A 17,918-nucleotide genomic window follows, 5' to 3' on the forward strand; every position below is an offset into this window, starting at 1 on the left:
TTATATTCCACAAATAAGTGAGATCATGTGATACTTATCCTTCTCCGACTGGCTTATTTCATTTAGAATAATGTTCTCCAGGCCCATCCATGCTGTTGCGAATGGTAAGAGTTCTTTCTTTTTTTACAGCAGTGTTGTATTCCATTGCGTAGATGTACCATGGTTTTGTAATCCACTCATCTGCTGATGAGCACTTAGGCTGTTTTCAAATCTTAGCTATTGTAAATTGTGTTGCAATGAACATAGGGGTGCATATATCCTTTCTTATTTCTTGGGATATATTCCTAGAAGTGGGATTACTGGGTCAAATGGGAGTTTCATTTTTAATTTTTTGAGGAAACTCTATACTGTTTCCCACAGTGGCTGTACCAGTCTGCATTCCCACCAGCAGTGCACAAGGGTTCCTTTTTCTTCACATCCTCTCCAGCACTTCTCATCTGTTGATTTGTTGATGATAGTCATTCTGACAGGTGTGAGATGGTACCTCATTGTCATTCTGATTTGCATCTCTCAGATGATTAGTGACTTTGAACATTTTTTCATATGTCTCTTGGCCTTCTGTATATCCACTTTTGAAAAGTGTCTATTTAGGTCCTTTGCCCATTTTTTGATTGGATTGTTTATCTTCCTTTTGTTAAGTTGTATGCGTTCCCTATAAATTTTGGAGATTTTAAATGTCATCTATCAACTACAAGATTGTGAAATAGTTCTGAATGCTGCAGTAGAGAAATGCACATGCAATGATTGCAATACCCCAGGTATTTTCTTTCTCCTATCTCTCTATGACTCACATAGAGATGAAATGCAGCAGATCTGGAAATGTGGCAGCTCAGCTAGGCTGTCAGACATCAATGCTCCCCACTAAAGTTTTCTTAAGGGAGGTGCATGTGGGTCCTCCCACACCATGCCACTGTGGCATTTGCAGTGGGTTGAGCCACATCTGTGCCACGGGGATCAGAACAACCAGGCCATGACCCCCCTCACTTTGTTCACAGCTTTGCTCAATTGCCAAGTCCTTGGACAGCCCTTCACTGACCAAGAAGCCTGCCCCTGTCACACCTTACCTCCCCAGGTCCTTCTCACGTCATACACCCAGTGGACCTATTCAAATATTAATATAAAACTGGAGCCTGGCTGGAGTGGCTCAGTGGTTGAGCGTTGACCAATGAACTAGGAGGTCATGGTTCCATTCTCATTCAGGGCACATGCCTGGATTGCAGGCTCGATCCCCAATATGGGGCGTGCAGGAGGTAGCCAATCAATGATTCTCTCACCATTGATGTTTCTCTCTCTCTCTCTCTCTCTCTCTCTCTCTCTCTCTCTCTCTCTTTCTCTCTCTCCCTGCCTCTCTAAAAACAATAAAAATATATTTTAAGAAATATATAAAACTGGAGATTTATTCTCCGGAGAAGATGAACCAAAAGGACTCTGACTGGGCACATCAAGTTGAAAGTGTGAATGTCACACTGACAACAAAGGATTAAGTGCACATCTACCCAACGAATTTGGAAAATGCTGAAAACTTTTATGGGCAAGACAGGCGTATAATTCTCAGTTGATTTTCTCCAGTTTCTGAAACATTTACCAGCTCAATCAGAAAAATCTGTAAATATTTTCAGTTGTTGGTGCCACCCATGGAGAAGAAATTTCTCTCTCCCCCTCTCCCTCTCCTTATCCCCTTCAGCTCCTCTCTCCACCATCTCTCACTGGCTGGCTAAAATGGAGGGATTCAGTTAAGACATGTCACAAGTGCCAGTAAATACCACGGTTGGGTTGATTCTGTGGTTCTCTTTCCAAAGGGGTGACATCACTTACCCTGCTCATTCAGTGTTTTTAAATCCAGGCTGATGGGATACCGAGTAGCTTTGCTTAATGTGAACCACATATTTGAAGTTCTTAACTCAGTGGAGCAACAGCTTGAAAGGTTTCTTACCACAGGCTGAAAACCTCTGTGTGTATTCGTTTGTGTGATTCTCTTTGAGATATTAAAGCAATTCATTCACTTTTTCATTCATATATTCAGCAAATTACTTATTAAGCATCCATCTATCTAATATACTATACTGTGCACTGGAGACAGACAGGTTTCATTCCTTAATAAGGGAGACAAACCAAATAAATACATAATGGATGAGAAGGTAAGGGCCCCACAAAAATTCAGCTGAATTATGAAAGGCCTTGCAGACCATACAAAATTTGGCTTTTAAGTTTTAAAAATATCTTTTGGATATTGGACAGAGCATGGGTTAAAACAGACATTAAATATCTGGTAATAAGTATGAGGAGACAGAATAATTTATGAGAAAGTATTTTTTTAATCCATTACTATGTAATGTCATATAAGGACTTTCTTCTACTGGTCATCTTTTAGTAAGATAATTTCAGTTCCAAGATTGACAACAATGGTCTTGTTATAACCTGTCTGGAAGGGTCCTGCTTTCTAGGTGCCTGTGTTGCTTATGGTAGCAAAACCAATTTCATTTTCAAGAAATATCATTTACTGTGTCTGTTATGTTAAGGGGCAAAACATCCTTTGATTTATCAGAGGATGAAATGTCTCACTGAAATTTGTGATGTGTGTGGTGATAGGAAAGTCTTATTCCGAAGAGGAGAATAAATGCACTATCACTTTCTGTTCTCATTATTTTGTGCTAGAGATTGTTCAAAATAAACTGTGCTATTTTGACTTAGTGCCATTGTATTAGAACAAAGAACCTTCATTGTTCCTCATACTATTAGAGCGGGTTTGGCAAAGAAGGGAATGAATAGTAATTTTCTCTGAATATATTTTAAAAATAAATAGAAGGTACTCTGCCAGTAGAAGGAGAACGAAGAATGCCTGCCCAGTCAGTTCTTCCCAGAATGGCTGGTGTCCTTACAAATGGGTCCCGTGGCTGGTTCTGTAGGCGTGTAAAGTGCAAACGATGTGAGTAGCTGACTCTGGATGGAATCTCTGTAAAGTCATTGGCATGTGGTTTTATGCAGTCTGGCTGGGTCAGAGGTCTTGAAATAGGGTTCCCCTGACCTCTTCCATTCCTCATCTCCACGGCCATAATGGAGGACTATTCACAGCAACAGTTTACATGCCAGCCCATGGAAATGGGTTTACAGGAAGTCGTTGGACTATGAGGCTGTTATACACATTGATGTGAAGGGGCTGAGTTCTCTTTCTGACCTTGCCAGGGTTATAACTCAATGGAAATATGGTTGGATTTTGATTCATTTCTGGTCTACTTTTTACATAAGATTTATATCAAATTTGGTTCAGTGGGTTTTATATTAGATTTGGTTCAATGAGTGTAGAAACATCCAGGTTGAAGCTAATAAACAATCAAAGTAAAATGGTAATGGAAAAAATGAAATAAAATAAAACTAACAGGCAAAGTATACTGTCTTTGGTTGCATTTGTGATTTTGCTAAAAATATTTTCTATCAAATATTTAAGCTTATTCTTGTTTTTGTTCCATTCAAATTATTGGTCTCTGGAGATGCCTACAAATTAAACAAATGGCCATCTGTTTTATTTGATAGCCATTCATCTATTAAAGCAGCACTAAGGAGGGCTTCAACTCTAGGCTTTTGTGACTGAAGCAGGAAAATGTATTACTGTATTCAGAGACATGACCCTCATTTGTGATTTTTAATAGGTTGCTACATAGCAATGTATCAGAAAAGTGGGCTTGTCAGAAGAACTAAAGGATGCCAATAAGTGTCTGTTTCTTTGTTTCCATTAAAGATTCCGTATTTAGGTTGCCATTACCATTTTCCCCATTTATTTTTAACTAAATAGTCAATCAAATTACTATTGTTTTTTTTTGTAGTTGACCTTTTGGATGCTCTATTCTTTCTTTTAAAAAAATTTCTTGGCAGGATAGTATTATCCTGAATTTTTAGTCTTGCTTTTTTTTTAAAAACGTAACTCAAGTGAAATGATTAATCTAAAGGCAATAGTTTGGAAATATTGGCTAGTGATAAAGTGACCCAGAAGTAGGGAATCCGGCTGGGCTCTTACTTTTCTTTTTTCGGATTTTCTTTTAAAAATAAATGCAGAGAACAATTAAGAAGTGAGGCACATTTAGCTAATTGCAAATGCAAATAGTTCACAAATATGAGCATTTAGAAAATGTGTTATATTCTAATCTTTAAGATGTTCTCTGCTGCTCTTCACTATTGAAAAGGCACTTTAATCTTTTCCTAACAGCCTCTTTCTTATTCTTCTTTTGATGTGACTATTGTATGTGTATAGCTTTTTCATGAAAAGGCTTAAAAATTAAGGGTAATGTTGTCCTTCAACAAAGGATGGCCAATGACCCTTTTGGTCCTATCTCAGATGTGTTCAAAGCCTTCTCATTCATTCACAAGGATGTACAGACAACATCATCATCATTATCTAATTCTAGAAATTTTTCCTCAGTACAAAAAGAAACACTTTATTCTTTAGCAGTCACTCTACATGCTCTCCTCCCTCTCTCCCTGAGACAATCATTGATCTACTTACTGTCTCTAAATTTTCATATTCTGTACATCTTATATAAAAGGATGTGGTCTCTTCTAGAAATATATCCCAAGAAACTAGAAACACCAATCAGAAAGGATATATGCACCCCTATGTTCATAGCAGCACAATTTACCATAGCTAAGATTTGGAAACAGGCTAAGTGCCCATCCGCAGATGAGTGGATTAAAAACCTGTGGGACATCTATACAATGGAATACTACACTGTGGTAAAAGAGAAGGAATTCTTACCATTTGCAACAGCATGGATGGAACTGGAGAGCATTATGCTAAGCGAAATAAGCCAGTCAGAGAAAGACAAATATCACATGATCTCACTCATTTGTGGAATATAATGAACAACATAAACTGATGAACAAAAATAGATCCAGAGACAGAGAAGCATTGATCAGACAGTTAAACCTCAGACGGAAGGTAGGGGAGGGTGGGGGTAAGGGGAAGAGTCAACCAAAGGACTTGCATGCATGCATATAAACCTAACCAATGGACACAGAAAATAGGGGGGTGAGGGCATGAGTGGGGGGGCAATGAGGGGATAAAGACACATATGTAATACCTTAATCAATAAAGAAAAAAGTGTCAAAAAAATAAAAGAATGTAGTCTTTTGTTTCACTTAGCATTGTGTTCAATGTGTTTGACTGACAATTCTCTGTCACTAAAGAGATAATGTGAATTAAAGTTGGTCACCACCATGAACCTCAGTGTCCTCCTTGCTAAAGCAGGGGAGTTTGTCCAGATGAGAGGTAGCAAACCTACATATTTATAGGACCCAGGCACGCCCTGGAAATGAATGAAGCAGGCTGGTTGTGAAACAAACTGGGGAGTGGGGGTACTCAGTCCTTCAAAAGCAGGGAGCTAGCATTCAGCTCTGACTTCCTTTACTACAAGAGAGCAGACATCTGTGCACGTCATGTATTGCTAGACCTTCACACTTGTCAGGCAAAGTTAAAAAACTTTAAAGATGGCAATCACTTTCATTAAAAGAAGAACACTGTTGCGCAGGACACACATGTCTGGGCAGAATGTGGGCCATCAATGGTGGTTTGCAATATATGGACTGGATGATCTCTCAGGCTCTTTGAGGTTTACAATTCTTTGATTCCAGACTGCAAGAATAGATTAAAAACAGAAGCAATAAGCACGGTCTGTGATTGTATTGTGTATCCTGGATCACTTCAAACTAGAGGCTGTTTTCTCGGTTTCACTAGAATGGATCAAAATGACTCAATTGTTTGACAGATAGGCACTGTCTCCTTAAGCACTATATTTATCTTCAGTGAATTGTACTGAGAAAGATTTGTGTGACAACTCACATCACATTTGAAATGATACACGGCTCTCTAGCCAAAAACTGCTGTTTTTGATTGGATTCCTCAGATCTGTATTGAATTTCAACAAAATGAAGGGACGGAAAAATCAGTTCATGTCTCAATCAATTTTATAAACTAAAAGACAGATGAGAATTCTCTTTTTGGCTCCAGATTCTCCTGCTTCTGCAGAATTGTTGGAGGAAATTGGTGGTTGTCTGATCTCTTCCAAGCAGCTGGGATTGACATTTGCCCCCTGCCTAGCATCCTTCTTCCTTTGTTTCCTTCTTTTGTCAATAGAATATTGATTTTCCAATTAGCCACTCCTGTTTTGCACTCCTAACCTAGATCAGTGATTCTCAAAATGTGTTCCCCAGACCAGCATCATCAACATTATTTGGAAACTTGCTAGAAATGGACATTCTCAGGCCCTGCCCCACTGGTTTAGATGATTCTGTTGTTACTGACCCACCCTACAGTTCCAGGCCTGATTTTTATGCACTGTGATGGGTCTGAGGATGGACATATGATCTAGGTCACTGGTTTTCAAATTTCATGGTGAGTCGGAATCACATGGATGGCTTGGAAAAACACAACTTGTTGTCCCCTCCCTCAAAGTTCATGATTCTCTGAGTCTGGATGGGACCTGAGCATTCTTAACAAGTTCCAAAGTGACGCTGATGCTGCTACTAGGAGAGAGATGCTGAAGACCACACTTTGAGAACCACTAATTTGAGCTAATGAGATTAAAGCAGTTTGTAATTTTAATATTCACTTCTATTTTTCACTCATTGTGATTTGCCAAAGTTTTTGCTTTGCAGTCAAAATTACGGTATTCTTTATGTGTGTGCATGCATGTCTATGTGTGTATGTGTGTGTGTGCACATGCACACCTGTCAGCTTTCAGAATAAACTAGAAAATGAACAGTTTCCTTTACTCTCATTTCCCTATGTCCTCACCTTCTCTATTTGAATTGTGTTTTACATTTTTTTCACAATAATATCTGTCTACTTATGTGTATGTCTACTTAATTACTTTACAGCATTGCTCTGAAAAGCTGTCGATTTAATTCGATGCTATATTTTGAGTCAGTTTTTTTGGTGTTAATGATAGTAAATGATTCTTGAGAACATTAATCAATTCAATGGTCTGTCAGTCTCAATTTCTGAACACTCAGGAGGACAGGGTTTCACATTAGTCCTCTTGTTTTTCCGTAGCTTCTGAGCACTTTTTAATACTATCAAACCTCACATCTTCCTACTGTTTTTCTGTCACTCAGGAAGATCAAATTCTCTAACACAGAAGGCAAATTCTATGCTAAATTATTATTATCTTGTTACTCCTCACCCCAGAATATTTTTCCCATTGATTTTTAGAGAGAGTGGAAGGAAGAGAGCGAGACAGAAAGAGAGAAACTGATATGGGAGAGACACATTGACTGGTTGCCCCCGACAAGGAGCCGGGGAACGAGCCTGCAACCGAGGTATATGCCATTGACTGGAATTGAACCCTCGACCTTCAGTCTACAGGCCCACACTCTAACCACTGAGTTGGCTAGGGTTATGCTAAATTATTTTTGACAGCACTAATTAAAAAGAGAAACATCTTTGCGCAAACAACTGTTTTTCTGTATTCATTTTCTCTGCCAGTGATTAATTTCACTTTCGTCTTTTTATGGACAATTTCAGAGGGTTTATCTCAAGCCAAGCCAGTGGGTAACATCATTTTTTAGGGATATATGCAAGTAAAAAGTAGTATTTGTGCACTTTTAACACCACTTACTGAGCACCTACAGGGTAGTGTGCACTAGGCCAGCAGTCTTTGAGAAAGGGAAGCCCCCTAGGGCCTCCAACTTGCTTGAGGAATTCATTCAAGATCATGGAATTACCCATTTTTTAGTTTATGCATTACTTAATTTAACCATTCTTTTAATAAATAGTATTAAGAATAATTTAAAGTCATAACCCCAACTTCTCAAGTGGATTCTATTTGTTTGATGTAATATTAGCAGTTATAGCTCACAGCTATTGAGGGCTATTGTTGCCAGGCTGTGTGCTGAGTACTTTCTGTTCTTTATTTTACTTAATCCTTTTAACAATCCCCATGAATAAATGTATTTATTTTTGCCATTTTACAGATGATGAAACCCAGTGAAAATTCTCACTCAACATCACATTAGTGGTATAACTGGGGTTCTCTACCTTCCCCAGAGCCCATGCTAACAGCCAAAGGGACATTCCATTTTAATACTTTCCATATTTAATGATACAAGTAGGAAAAGCAAAGAGTAATTGGTTAATATGAAATTGATCAAGGAAGTCTAACCTTGATAGTTTGTTTGGGTTACTTATTTGTTCATTCACCCATATGTCCAGCAGTGTTGATGGGGACCCTTCTCTGTGCCAGACAATTTGTTAGATCTCTGGAATACAAAGGCACACAAGATGCAAGCTTTGCCTTGAAAGAGTTGCATTCTTAGATTCACCTATTTGTTTTATCTCTGCCTCTATGAATTTCTCTTTCCACATTCTTGAACCATGTAGCATCTTAGCTGTGTGAAACCCAGAGAAGGTGTTTGTTACTGATCCTTGGCAAAGCACTTCTATAGAAATCTTCCAGATCTGACTTAATTGCATATTCAGATGTCAAGATATCACAATACAGAAAACATAAGTGGGGAATTCTGACAAGGAAAATGTTACTTCCTAATATTTAAAAAATATATTAACATTTAGACTTCAAAGGGCATGTCATCAAGAAGTTGCTAATTCCGATGAAGTTGCTCTCCTTTCTCATTTTGTTGAAAGTAGAAAAGCTGCAAGTTTGATGAGTGAAAAAAGTCAACAGTGGTTCAAATATTAAAACCTGTTATTCAAATTTAGTGTGTCTTTTTATCTTATTGACAACTTGATTTGAAAATCCACACTTTAATGATGTACATATGAATAGAGTCAAATGGAAGCCATTCTGAGATGTGTAAAATAATGTTGCCATGACATCCTTCAGAAACAAACAGATGCCTCATTGTATGGGACCTTCTGCAAATGGGAAACCTCAGCCTTCCCAGGGCTGGTGATGTGCCTGGGAGTCAGGGAAGTATTGGCTTGCTTTGCTGCGCTAGATTCATTTGTGTTCTATGCATTTTTAAAACATCCCATTTCATTCTTGCCAAATGTATGGTGTCTGGAAATCCCCATTTCTGGGGTGTGGCAGCTATCCATCCCCTCTTGGGGCTCTGACTCATTCCAAGCAGGACCAACAATCAGGTAGGAAATGAAACTGCTCTCCTCCCAGGTTATACTATAGAAGTCAATGAATGTCAGTTTTAAAAAACCTATTACTGGCCTTTCTCAGTTTTTCCAGTAGTAACTACAAATATCTAAAGTGTCTTTAAAGGAAGAGTAAAGACTGTTTTGCATCATCACCTGCAACGTTTGGGTTTAAAGTCCTATGGAAACTGTTTCTTTCTGGGAAGGACTCCAATTTTCAGCCCTTCTAAATGTGAACGGCAAAGTAAGGGGGTCACACACTTACCAAATCCCTCAGCCTAAGAATAACCAATTGAACAAACATGGGGGAATCCATGTCTTTTTTTGCTCAGCTGTTGAGGAGGGAGGGACTGAAAAGTGGAAACCACTCGTGGGTTGCTGCTTGTAGATATTTTTGTAGAACACTCCAGAGCCTTTCAGTCCGGATTTTCCTTTTACTTGACTTTTGTTATAAAGTAAAGATTCCATTTTTTTTGTTAACCTGATTTCTAGAACTTTACTATTATTCTTTATTACTTTAAAAATTGTTCATCCAAAGGGAAAAAATAATATTGCAGAAGACCAGTCCCTTAGAAATCCAAAGTAACTCACTAAACTCCATTCAAATATCATGAAACAAACTTCCTCAATCAATGGGACATTATGGCCAATAAAATATCCTGTTCAACTTAATGTCCTGTAAATGCCATGATCTTGTTTATAAGTTAAAAACTCTACCTACCCTGGATTTAGAGTTATAGTTATGGGGTGCTTTTGAAGAACTACAAGTAAAGCCATCAGCTTTGAAAGTAAAATCCTTTATACATTAGGAATACATCCAAGAAACAATGGCTTGATAGTTGGGTATTAATATTAATGATGTTAGAAAATTGCAAGTAGATTCCCTTGGAGAATCATTGACATTAGTTTTATTTAAAAGAAACCTTTGCTTAATTACTCAAGTTCAATCACCATTATCTTCTTCGGATGACCTTCATGAACCCCAGTTGGGCATGTTTTGATCTATCTCTCACTCCATATCCCTCTAAGAACAACTTTATGTGCTTACTGTAGTGTCTGTCATGAGACTTATGATTTACAATGTCTCCATCTAATTAGTCTTATCTTACCTTCCATCTGTAACTGCATGCATTTGCTACAGGGATATCAAGAGGCAAGGGAAACACAAAGGAGGTTAGAACTTTCATGGGCATTTCCTTTTTTTTATAACATCTCCCCATCTCCATAATTCGCCTGGAACTTTTAAAGCAACCATGTTATAAATCCAAACATGTTCTTCTTCTTATCCTTATCTACCTTCTTCTCATAGCTGCTCCTCTCATGTGCCCATTGGTGAGTCTACACTTACCATGTTCCATCTCAGGCAAATGAACTCCTGGTCAAGATGAGACTGTGTTCTCTAAGTAGACTATGGATTTTTCTCATTAAGTCTCAAGACACAAGCCAAGGGGGCTCTCAGATGCTAACTCTTACCACTCCTTAAACTCCTTTTTACACTTTTAAAAAATTCAGGATCCCATGTAAATTTGTTCATGATTTTAAACTTCTTTTATTGGCCTTATACACATGAGGTTCTCTCAGTAATCATCAGACTTTGAATGTCATCTGAGAATCAGGAGAATTAGATCCTGATTGTTTTGGAATGATGTGGGAAGACAGAGTGAGTTGCTCATATTGCTAAACTAACACATGCCATGTACACCCTTCTGCAAAGTACCCACACATCTATTTTTATTTTCAGATTTGGACAGGCAACCCATTGCTGACACTGTCTATAGGCCAGGGGTTGGGATGGGCATGAAGACTTGAGCCTAGAGCCTAGAGGTAAGAATTGGGTGGGCAACTATAGCAGAGGCAGACTCTTCTTGGGTTCATGGGACAACAATCATGCCTAGACAATCCCAAAAATCCAAATGAGAAAATAGAAAGGGCAGAACTAAGATGCTGACCCAAGCAGTAAGAAACCAAGCTGGAGCCAGAATAAAGCCGAGGCAATGCTTTGATCTAGAGGTCAGCTTGAAAGCATGTAGCACAGTGGTTATAAGCATGCATTCCATAATTAAACTTGCCAGAGGTCAGTGTGTGTGTGTGTGTGTGTGTGTGTATAATAAAGCAGTGAGCTGTATTTGAGAAAAGTTACATGAATCTTGGATCAGAGTTCTCACCTAAATTATATTTGATCACTTCAGTATATTCAGTATTTCAATGTCTTCTAGGCCTTGTCCTCTAAATTTAAGTAGCAGAAAGATGAACTCAGCTAGTCTCCTTATTAAAAGTTGGGCCTTTGCAGTGGCTGGTGGGGTGAATATGAAGACACTCCTGAGTTTACCTTCTGCATCTTCAGGCAGCTTTGTTCAGAACTACTGCTGTGCCTGTTGGCTGGGGAGACAGGCGGCTGGGGGAGGGAGGTGGAATGTGTTAGTAGTTCCCAAACCTGGCTGTATATCAATCACGATTTTGAGAAAAGTACTTATCAGCCAGGATAAGCTCATAATGCTGCAATAACAGACAATCCTGGAATCTCAGGCACCTTAACACAACAAAATGTATTTCTCATTAAGACTCTATGTCCAACAAGGTTAGTAGGGACTGGTTGTGTGTGTGTGTGTGTGTGTGTGTGTGTGTGTGTGTGTATGTGTGTGTCACTGAGGCTCCAATCCATGTGCTTCAAGATGACTGCATCAGAGAAGAGATTGGGCAGAACAACTTTCTAGCTTCTAAGTTTCTGCCTGAAAAGGATACATTCCATTTCTGCTCACCTTCCAGTGGTTAAAGCAAGCCCCATGGTCAAGTCTAACTTCAAAAGGGGAAGGAAAGTGCAATCCTACCACACATTTGCAGAATGTAGAGATGGGGTATTTGTGAATAACCTTAGTAATTACACAACCCTTGAGATTCTGATTCATTATATCTTCTCCACATCAGTCTGCTAATCCTCTAGGTTTGAAAACCCCTGGCCTGTCTAGTTGATCTTTTTGGAAGAACTGCCTTGCTGAAGTCCGAGTCTTTTTCATGTTCCTAGGTAAGGCATCATAAGTAGTGAATGTAGGGTCGCATTTAGTACATGCCTGGTCCAATGAACTACTTTTAATAGAGACCCACCCACTCTTCATGAGAGAACCAAATGCAAAGGAACTGTATTTTTATTTCTATTAACAACAAAATACTTCCATAATTTCACAGCCTATTGCATTTAAGAGCACATATATTACAAATAAAGGAACTCCACAAACTTTAAAGATTAGTATTTATCAACACTTTTGTACACATACACAAATATTTTAATATAATGGTATCTGAAATGTTATCCATATAATTTTTAGCACATCATAAGTATCAACCAAAAAGGTTCTTTTAATTTTGGTAAAAACCATATATTTTACAATCTCCTATTTACATTTGAAATATGCTTAAATGTTACAAAAACATTCACTTTGACCTTTAAAATATGTGTCCTAGGACTTGGTATTGAACATATTATAACTGACAGCAAACTTAGGGTTTGCTTTTGAGCTGCACATTCATTGGAATGGCAAATATTCAGCTTGGCTTGTTTAACGCTGCTCAAAGGAAAAAGAATCATACGAAATGTGCAAATTCAGAGACTGGCAAAATTCTTAAGCTAGCGAGGTAAAAAAATATTAACATAAAAACTTCAAATAAATTAAATCTATCTTCTCTTCCCCGAGATTAGCTGCAAGTTCAGAAAGTCCCTTTAGAGGTGCGTCTGATGCTGCAGACCTTTGCTCACACGTCCGCACTAGCTGAGATGGAGACCGTGGGCAGAACTGGGGTCCTCTTGCTAAGTATTCGAGAAAAGGTTCGCTCCACTCCGCATTTTGATGACTCGTCCCTGCACATAATCTTAAGACAGGACAACACACAGCACGACAAGGGAACACAATAGATACGTTCATGTTAGTATTTTCACAGACAAAATTAAAACCCAGGAAAGTGATTTTATTTTTTTCCCCCTGGAAATCTGCAAATTTTGAAAATGCACTGATCAACATAGATCTGAAGACTTTTTTTTCTCAAGTCCATGTCATAGCCATTTTGGTAAGACTTAAAGTACCATCACAATATTCTTCAACTATCAAATATAAATTACGAAATGTCTGGGTAAACCTTACGAATGTATCTGAGTAATTCCAGAATTTTATTTCATTCTAAAAGTTTATCATTTAAATTATTGACATATACCAAAACAGAGAGACATCTGAAACCTCATTTAAGTGTGTTAATGGAAATATGAGAAAAATACACTTTTGAAAATAATGTTAATATATCTAAATAATACTTTCCTGTTACATTTGTTCAAATTATGACATGTAATCACAATAACAACAATGAAATCCTCAGAAACTTCTAAAATGTATCTCTGTACAAAAGAGATAATGAATATTTTAAGTTTCTAGTTATGGAGATTTCCCCACCAACTCCACATATTATTATGCTTTAGTTTTATTGCTCTTCCAAGATAGAATTGCCACTTCTGTCCGCACAGAGCACCAGAATTCTCTACTACCAATGCATTGTCCTTATGTTCAATGTCACAGTTTTACTTAAATAATTTGGCAAATAATGTTTCCAAAGAGGATGTCAAACTCTGAGAGCAATATGCCTTTGCATCTCACCCACTTGGCACCATCATACAGCAGATCTGTTCTTTTCTCTGTATTTTATATTTAATATCCATTACCACCATTGACTTCACTGTGCTGCCATTCTTCTGAATGTTGAAACAGACTCCAAATGAGCATCTTCTATTCATGTTTCTTTCAGATACCTATATGTACTACTATGGCTTCATAGAAGGAGGGTTTTAAGCTTTTTGGATATTTGTAAATAGTGTGGCATTCTGGCTGTCTATAAGGGTAATTATTGCCTGTCTGTCACTTTGATAACTCAAGCCGCTTCACCTCAACATGTTTGCACAATAGTGCCCACTTCATCCAGTTCCATCTCTTCCCTTACAGTAAATGTTCTTGCACTAAGTTGATGACTTCAGGCTGCCCTTTCAGCTAAGACTTTGCTGGACACTCTTGAAGTGAACTGCATAATTAATTCTATTTATATTTTTGTATTTCTGTGTCTGCATCCATTCTAATTATGTTTCTATTTTTAAAAGTTCAGTGGTAGAATTACTCTTCACTGTATTTATATATGTACCTGTTTCCAGAATATCTACATGAATATATAGGTACATGAAGGTACACATGCATTATAGATTATGGTTCATTTCTACATTACAGGATTTGCTAAGATTTGCCTACCCTTCCCTCCACTAGAGTTCAAACCCAAACATGGTCTGATGCATTTTCATTAAAAACACACACACACACACACACACACACCCCTGAGAAAAGCATCAAACAATTTTTTGTTATAAACATAAACTGAAACAAATATATAATATTTAAAAATACTATAGACTTTACAGACCTTTATCTTTTTTTTTTTTTTTAACTATTTCTGATTTCAGGAAATTGTTCATTACAACCAACTCAAAGCACTTATCAATGGTTATCATGAAAATAGGTTTTTTTTGCTCTAAATAACACAGTTTGCTATGGATAATTTGTACTTATGATTTGTAATGATCAATTAAATAGTCCCACCATTAGGAATCTCCTCTCCAGAGTTAGAAGTTAGTATTTTGTCCTTATTTTAATCTAAGGTGGAAATGTGGAATGGCCATATAATAGAGTAAGTCATTTTCTAAGGAGAACTTTTTCTGAAGATATCATGTATTTTGTGGTCATTGTCCCAGATATAAAACCTATGGACAAATCCCCATAGAAGCTCTAGACCAGGAGAAAGTTAATCTTTCCTGCTGAAAGATCTATTTTGTTTACTGAATAACAGGACCTATTCAATCCGTCAGTTTCTTTTCTTTGCATCAGCTTGAAGGAAGCATGAAATTAAATTTTGCTTCTTTTTGCAAAGGTTTTCTGGAAAATCAATTAAATTTCTCTCCCCACCCCTTAATCACCTGGTTCTAGTTTTTTTTTTTTTTTGTCTTTTTGTTTTAGCACTTTGGAGTATAGTGAGTCTTTGTTTTGGATATAAGTGAGCTCAAATATTTTAAAAAGTTGGTGAATAATGAATTTTGTTTTTAAAAGTCAAGTTGTTAATTTTAGCTTTAATTAGTAGGCTCCCCCTCCCATATTCACCTACCTCTCAATGGAAATAAAGTTGTTCTAATTAAATGAAAAACCTCGAGAACACTAGCCACTATGGATTGTCAGGGAAAAATGAACAGTTAGAAAGTGATAGGTAGACCAGAAGGCCACAAAAGACAGAGTAGACATAAGGAAAGAAAAACATACCACTTTTGCTTACAGTACTGAGGGAAATACTAGACACAGAGGAACAGAAGTTGTATAAACACGGACTGCAACAGAGCTGCCAGGGAAAAAAGAGAAAAGCATTTTTGCTCAAAGTTTCAAGGTCAGATGCAATTTACAGTTGGAAGCAAGCATTTCTTCACTACTTTTTTTTAAACTTTCAGATCCATTGTTCTTTCTGTTTCACTCTCAGATTTATGAGTTCCCCAGGCTATCAAAGCATCACTCCTGAACATTTAATTCCACCAGCTTCTAAAGAATCCCAAACCAATATTCCCTCCTCTAAGAATCCTGTCCACAGAGATTAATTCTCTCTAACATAAGTCAATTAACCACGTTGTTCTCCAGCTTTGATAGAGGGTTTAAAATGTGGGCAGAAGGAAATGGAAATTAAGAAAAAATAAGAAAAAAGAAGCATATATGAGAAAAGCAATTAGAATAAAAGAAGTATAGGATTCATTTTGTGTTTCCTGAATAGTGTTGATGGTGTTAGACCATTTAAGGAAAGAAAGGGAACTAATATTTAATGAGTGGCTACTATGCATGAGGCAATATTTGGAGATTAGTTCAAATTATCCCCCTTAATTATTCTGTAAAGAACACATCTAACTCCTGGAGGGGACCACAGTGATGAGATGTCAGGTAGAGTGTAAGGCCGACTCTCAGCACCTCAAAAATTACTGTGATATCGAATGTCCACATTTTGTGCATAGCTTTATATGCTGGACAGCTGCCAGAAGTCATGGATGACTTGCTTGTAGGGTGGGGGATTGAGTTTTATCCCAATTCTGCACATCTATAGGAGGCCCTGCCTCTGTAGGGGCAATCTTAACTTTAAAAAGCCATGTCTTTCTTAGTCCTGGTGTTCTTCCTGAGTATGGTGCAGAGACTCCTAGTGGCAGAACTGTGGAACTCCACATCACAGCCTGGGGAGGTGAGAAGTCTTAAAATCAGAGGTAAAGGGAGTCGTAGCAAACCCTACCAGGAATGTTACCCAATGTTTCTTGATGTCTAATAGGGCCCATCTGCCCTAGAAAACCAACAGCTCATATGACTTGATTAAACATCTCTGAAGACTATGAAAAGCATCTTCTGGGTTCTCATCTTTTTTCTCTCTAGACTTTTTCCTCTCACCTGATCTCTGCTTTGAGGCAAGGGACTTTGTGCGTGAGGGAGAGGACAAGTCAGCAGCATGGTGCTCACGTAAGGTACAGTGACATCAGCAGCAAGAAAAGAGACCCTTTCTGGCATTGGGGTCAAAATGGACACTTTGGATGAATGAACAGCATGGGCCACCCTAAGGAAAGCCTCACCTGCTCATTCATGATTACGGAGAGTTCGCTGAGCATGTCCTTATAATGGGACCGCAGTTCTTCCTGGTACTCCAGCTGGTCTTCCTTGATGAGGCGCTCATTCACGTCCAAGGCCTGCCCACACGCATCTGCAAATTGCCTTTAACGACAGCAAGAAGCAAATTAACAACCAGCCACAGAGACTGGCCACTCAAAGCCAGGCTGCTGATAGACTCTGCCACCCAGAAGGAGGTTGGTCAGGTGGCTTCCTGGGGAATTCAAGACTCCTCGTCTGAAGGATCCCAAGGAAGAACATTCCACAAAGAAGAGCTTACCTGAAGATTTCCTTCAAAAGCTTTACTTGGTTGTCAGGGTATTTCTTTGCTTTGGTTTCTTCAAGAAAAGCTCGTGCATAGGCCATGGGCCCTGCATTAACCTATTGGGGAGAAGAGAATTTGCTGAGGATGAGCCCACTTCCTCCATAGAGGAGCCCGCTCCACAGCTGGGAGGAGTAGCCACTTGTGCACCAAGCCTGTGGGACCCCAGTTCTCACATCACCGTGAAGTTCGCTAATTTGTTATCTGTTTCATTGGCGGCCCCCCACAACTGGTCAATCAGCTACTATAGGACACATCTGAGCTCCACACGCCACTGCCATCCTTCCCAAACTTCAGTTACTTGCCCACCATCTCATGTGTTTGCCATATCAAATATGGCTTTAACTGTTATTACTTTTTATTGAATTTATTGGGGTGACACTGGTTAATAAAATTATTAGGGTTTAGAGTTACAATTCTCTATTACATCATCTGTATATTGTATGTATGTTTACCACCCCAAGTCAAGTCTTCCATCACCATTTATCCTTCCTTTACCCTCTCGAGCTATTATTTGTTTGAAAACTAGATTTCCTTTTACTTACTTAAACAAATTAAAGTTAAACATCTGTGAAATCCAATGTCTGATGTGCTAGTTTTTTTTATTAGCATTAAAATAAACACGCAACTATTAATACAAGGCATTCCACAGAAGTGATGGTGTACACACCTCCCTGGGAACTACTATCTACAGTATTCCACTTGACAGTCTGGCTTAGATTCCGGCCCAACGTGGCATTATCAGATTTGCAGAATGTATGCTCAGGTCCTGATCATGCTATGCTCACACACAAGAGTAGGCTCA

General features: G+C 38.3%; 1 protein-coding gene across 14 annotated transcripts in view; it reads right to left on the reverse strand.

Annotated features, from left to right (window-relative positions):
• Window positions 1–11,699: 11,699 nt before the first annotated feature.
• The window catches only part of DOCK10 (dedicator of cytokinesis 10), a 206,979-nt gene continuing 200,760 nt past the window's right edge, over window positions 11,700–17,918 (reverse strand). For 5 of the 14 annotated variants that reach the window (XM_070422252.1, XM_070422259.1, XM_070422258.1 and 2 more), the window contains 4 exons: window positions 17,072–17,172; window positions 16,758–16,896; window positions 15,427–15,502; window positions 11,704–12,958 (listed from right to left, as the gene is read on the reverse strand). In XM_070422252.1, coding sequence (XP_070278353.1) covers window positions 12,897–12,958; window positions 15,427–15,502; window positions 16,758–16,896; window positions 17,072–17,172 — 378 coding nt within the window. In that variant the 3' untranslated portion in view covers window positions 11,704–12,896. Of the gene's footprint in view, window positions 12,959–15,426; window positions 15,503–16,757; window positions 16,897–17,071; window positions 17,173–17,918 lie in introns of all 14 variants that reach the window. The other 9 variants (XM_070422254.1, XM_070422249.1, XM_070422262.1 and 6 more) reach the window with 4 other exon arrangements.

This window comes from Myotis yumanensis, unplaced genomic scaffold, assembly GCF_028538775.1.
Source record: "Myotis yumanensis isolate MYYU_CA2020_CCGP unplaced genomic scaffold, mMyoYum1.0.hap1 SCAF_8, whole genome shotgun sequence".
Taxonomy (NCBI): domain Eukaryota; kingdom Metazoa; phylum Chordata; class Mammalia; order Chiroptera; family Vespertilionidae; genus Myotis; species Myotis yumanensis.